This window comes from Macrobrachium rosenbergii, chromosome 9 (assembly GCF_040412425.1).
Source record: "Macrobrachium rosenbergii isolate ZJJX-2024 chromosome 9, ASM4041242v1, whole genome shotgun sequence".
NCBI classification, from domain to species: Eukaryota; Metazoa; Arthropoda; class Malacostraca; order Decapoda; family Palaemonidae; genus Macrobrachium; species Macrobrachium rosenbergii.
Genome location: NC_089749.1, coordinates 44,150,739 through 44,155,120, shown reverse-complemented (window position 1 = coordinate 44,155,120; position 4,382 = coordinate 44,150,739). Strand labels below are relative to the sequence as shown.

General features: G+C 39.7%; 1 protein-coding gene across 1 annotated transcript in view; it reads left to right on the top strand.

The window, feature by feature from the left end:
* Nucleotides 1-801: 801 nt before the first annotated feature.
* LOC136841967 (homeobox protein Hox-A3-like) overlaps nt 802-4,382 on the top strand; it is a 15,858-nt gene continuing 12,277 nt past the window's right edge. The window contains exon 1 of the mRNA XM_067109374.1: nt 802-1,052. Within this exon, the coding sequence (XP_066965475.1) occupies nt 802-1,052 (251 nt within the window). The remainder of the gene's footprint in view (nt 1,053-4,382) is intronic.

Here is a 4,382-nt window from a genome sequence, read left to right as displayed (position 1 = left end):
GAAACACATGTTTGTCCTTGTACTATTTTTATTTATTTTACACTCATAGGGTTTATAATATATACCAGCATTTATCTCCGTTTGTGACTGCGAGCATGGTTGCACTTTTATTCCTAACTTATTACTTCTGGTTATGCTTGTGTGTGTAAACTTGTGCCCGATCTCATAATTGTGTGTGTGTTGTGTGCAAAAAATGCCATCGACACTCGTAAGCTGCTTCTTGTTAGTGATTGATTTATTAATTGTGGGTTATCTGGTCTTCTCGTTAGTGATTATGCTTGATTTAACAAAGGTATGACTTTTTCAGCCGCCTGTCTATTTCCATTTGTGTGGAAGCTAATGTTCGAGTATGTTCGTTAATAACAAAAATACTGCCAATATATTGATGCAGTTTTCCCCATTAGTTACTCATTAAAATTTAAATCCGATTGCGATCATGTGCATACTCATGCCGTCCTGTCTTCGTCCCCGTGCTTAAATTTACACATCTGTGTCTCTCTCCTTTTGTGGTAGAATGCGTGTTTGTCTTTGGACGTTGTTGGCAAATGTACTGTTCATACATTCACATGGTTGTTTGCCATTTATGATTATGCTTTCATTTACCAAGCATGTCTTTCTCTTCTTGTGATCGTTTACAGGTTGGTATTTGTGTTGTTTACGAAATACTGCTCCTATGCTCACATGTTTTTTCCCCACACGTGTTTTAGCCATTAGATACGCATGTCTTTTGCAGTTTGTGATCGCTTACTAGTTTGTGTTCGTTCGGTGTGTACGTTGTTTACAAACGCAGTCGAGTCTCAGATGGCATCAGCATCCAAACCGTTTGATTCAGGATGGAGGAGAGAGGAGGGAGACGCCTGTCCTCCTCCTCCTCCTCCTCCTCCTCCTCCTCCTCCTCCTCCTCCTCCTCCTCCTCCTCCTTTCTCCTCCTCCTCCTCCTCCTTCGGAACGTCAAATCCCCCGCCGGCGTCGGAGCCCAATTTCGCGTCCTCGCGAATTTTCGTGGTCGGTTCAGAGAGATCAAAGGGCGCCGACACAATGAGGGGGAAAGGGTTCGGTTGCCAGGTTTCGTTATAGAGTCTCTCTCTCTCTCTCTCTCTCTCTCTCTCTCTCTCTCTCTCTCTCTCTCTCTACAGTTTGCTTATCTGTCTGCCTGTCTTTAAAGTCCCCCTTTCCCCCCTTCTTTCCCTAACTCCCAGTAATCTGTAGTGTTTTTTAACATTCTCTCTCTCTCTCTCTCTCTCTCTCTCTCTCTCTCTCTCTCTCTCTCTCTCTCTCTCGTTGTCTGTCTGTCATCCTTGAAAACCTCCTGTGTATTTTGATGTTACAGGCGATCGGTCTCCTTGACTTCTCTGAATTCTGTAACATCACTGGCGTTTAGTTTTGCTTCTGCCGCCTCTTTTTACGGTGCGGATCCTGAAAAAGGTGTGCATATTCACTTTCCTAGTTTTCAGATTTCGTTGCGGAAAAAGAGGAGAAAGGAATAAGTATAAGGAAAGGAAGATGAAGTTGGAGAAAAGACCATCAACAACAAACATTTTATAAAGTCTCCTGTGCGGCAGCATGAACAAACACCATTGCAAAAACCTACGGCACGAGTATAAGTCAATCTGCTTATTCAATTCATGCCTTAACAGGCTTCTCACTTGCATCTTTTTGAAGCAGGAAGAGCCTTAGACGCAGTGGCGTAACTAGCGTTAGCGGCGCCCGGGACGGACTCTGAAAGTGCCGCCCCATTCCCGGCCTAAAAAGTACTAGAGTGGTGGAAATTAAACGCACATTTTAAACTTTAACATTTCAATCATTTATTTTATTTCATAAAGCTAAAACAAAAACAACACGGCAGATTTACAACGGAATCCTACGAGCTTTGTTACAAGCGAATTCGCTAATAACATCCAAGTCCAACTGTTTAGTAATTTCATGCTCTTTTGACAATATCGCGAGGTTTGACACTCTGAGCTGACTCATATTTGATCTTAGATAGTTTCTGATTAGTTTTAACTTGGAGAAGCTTCTCAGTTTCTGATTAGTTTTAACTTGGAGAAGCTTCTCACACAACTTCCAACACTTATTCCGGCGGTCAAGAACAATCTCAACATGATAACAATATCTGGAACGAAATATACTAGAAAATCTAGAATTACGCCAGACCAGACCTGCTCAAAAGTTGGCAGAGTGCCGTCCCCCCGGACAGTGCCGGCCTTTGCGGACCACCCCCTCCGCTCCCCCTTAGTTAGACGGGCGTTGAGAACATTCGGCTGGTTCGCTTGTGGAATAGTTAGTTTAACTTTCCTGGTGTAATGACAACAGATCTGATTCTCTAAGAATTGCTGTTTATTTTATTAAAAAAAAAAACAAAGAGGAATTCTGGAAAATGCAGGAATTTTGGAAGTCACCAGTATGGAAGTGAACGGAAAATGAAGGATTGGTCAACGTGGCTGACTCACAGTTTAACAATTTCTATGAGGTATTTGGGAGATGCAAAGGTTGACGTGTACAGCGAAGACACGTACTTTCGAAAGTGACGTAAGTTTAAGTGAATAACAATCGGGGAAACTAATAGATAACTGTATTGATAGCCTTCTCTACTAAGGTGATGACAGACCTAACTCCTCTAATGATGATAATCCTAGGGTTCTGAAAACCATAGAAGAAGGATCCTCAGGCTGGGAGGGCAGATTATTACTGTGCTTTGGTAGCTTTATGGTAACAGTTAAAAGTGTGTTACTGAAATTTTAAAGATTAACATACATTAGCATTAAAACACCTCCTATGGAAAATAAAAGTTTAGATAAGTCTGCCGATCTGCGCAATGTTTATACATGTAAATGTATAGTTGTGGTAATATGTAAATATTCAAACGCATTACACATACACTTGATTGTGTGTGTGTATATATATATATAATATATATATTATATATTTATATATATATATATATATTATATATATATATATATATATATATATATATATATATATATATATATATATATAATGTACTGTATATATGAAATGTATGTGTATTTTGATTATATGTATACACATTTTCAGACATATATGTTATTAATGGAAGTTGATGTGTACAGGTTTTTGGGAATAAATATGGATGATGACAGGAAAAGAAGTGGCGAGTCAGAGAATATGTGAAGGAAAGAAGGTAGCAGGATATATGCAAGAGATAGGGATAAGCTTAAAGTGTCTGAGAAAGCCTGTGTTGGAAAGAATTGATCAACCAACTAAACTTAATGGAAGTGAAGTGTGGATGTTAAAAATGAATGAAAGAGTAAAGGTTGAAGTTGCAGAGATATATTGTGTTTTGAAGCATGTATGTCGTAATGAATTAGAATTTCAAGGAAAAGAAATATGGCGATAAGAAATGGTAAAATATGCTAATGTGGAAAGATTGGAAGGTAAGTGGTTTAAGAGCAGTGTACAGTTCGGCAATATTAGGAGGATGGAGGAGGGCATCACCTAGCAAGTGCTAAATAGTCAGCGTGAAAAAGTTCTAGGAAAACAAGGACTGCACTGGCCAGGAGGTAAGAGAGTATATGCAAAATAGATGTGAATGGTGTAGTGTGCTTTGGGGTGTTTGTCATGCAACTGGTGAGTCTCCTGTGCAGGTATATGAAGCAGGTATTGTTGAGGATGTTTCCTGTACCGGGGGTCATATATGATTCAGCCCATAAAAGTATGAATATGGCATTGAGAATTTTCGTGTCTTTTCTTTGGGACCACCCATGTTAGAGAAACTGTTCCATTTGAATAACAAAGGGAACAGAGTGTGCTACTGTTGAAGGCAGTGAATTAGGTGTCTAATAGTTAAGTGGTTTAAGTGGGTCGCAGTCAGAGTAGATAAGGCCTAGCATGTACACATGCTGAGAAGTGAAGGTTAACACTGCTGCCTGGGGACACCCTCTCAGAGAGAAAGTTGAATAGTTGGACAAGTATACATATTGTTACAGGGTACGAGGGGCGATGGACTATATATTGTACTTTTAATAATTTTAGCCTTAACAAGAAAACCTCTCGTAAGCCCACAGACTAATAAAATACAAGAGTAAGTAATAACTAGATCTTCAAGTGAAAGTGGATATCTTAACAGTAATTTATTATTTACATTCACAGCAATGAAGAAATTACCAAGGAGAACTGGACACCTTCATTTAATTAATCAACAGGAAATTCACACAACAGCAATGATTGAGTGAATTGGATAACACGTGACAATTTCAATTATTGGCCAGTTGTAAGTGGTGTCTTAAGCCAGTCAGGCAAGAATTCCTGTCAGCCTCAGTAGGGCGGTTTCTTCAGGCAGTCAGGAACACAGGTACGGCTAGGCTGGTAACGGCACTAATAACACTTCTGGAACTGAGACA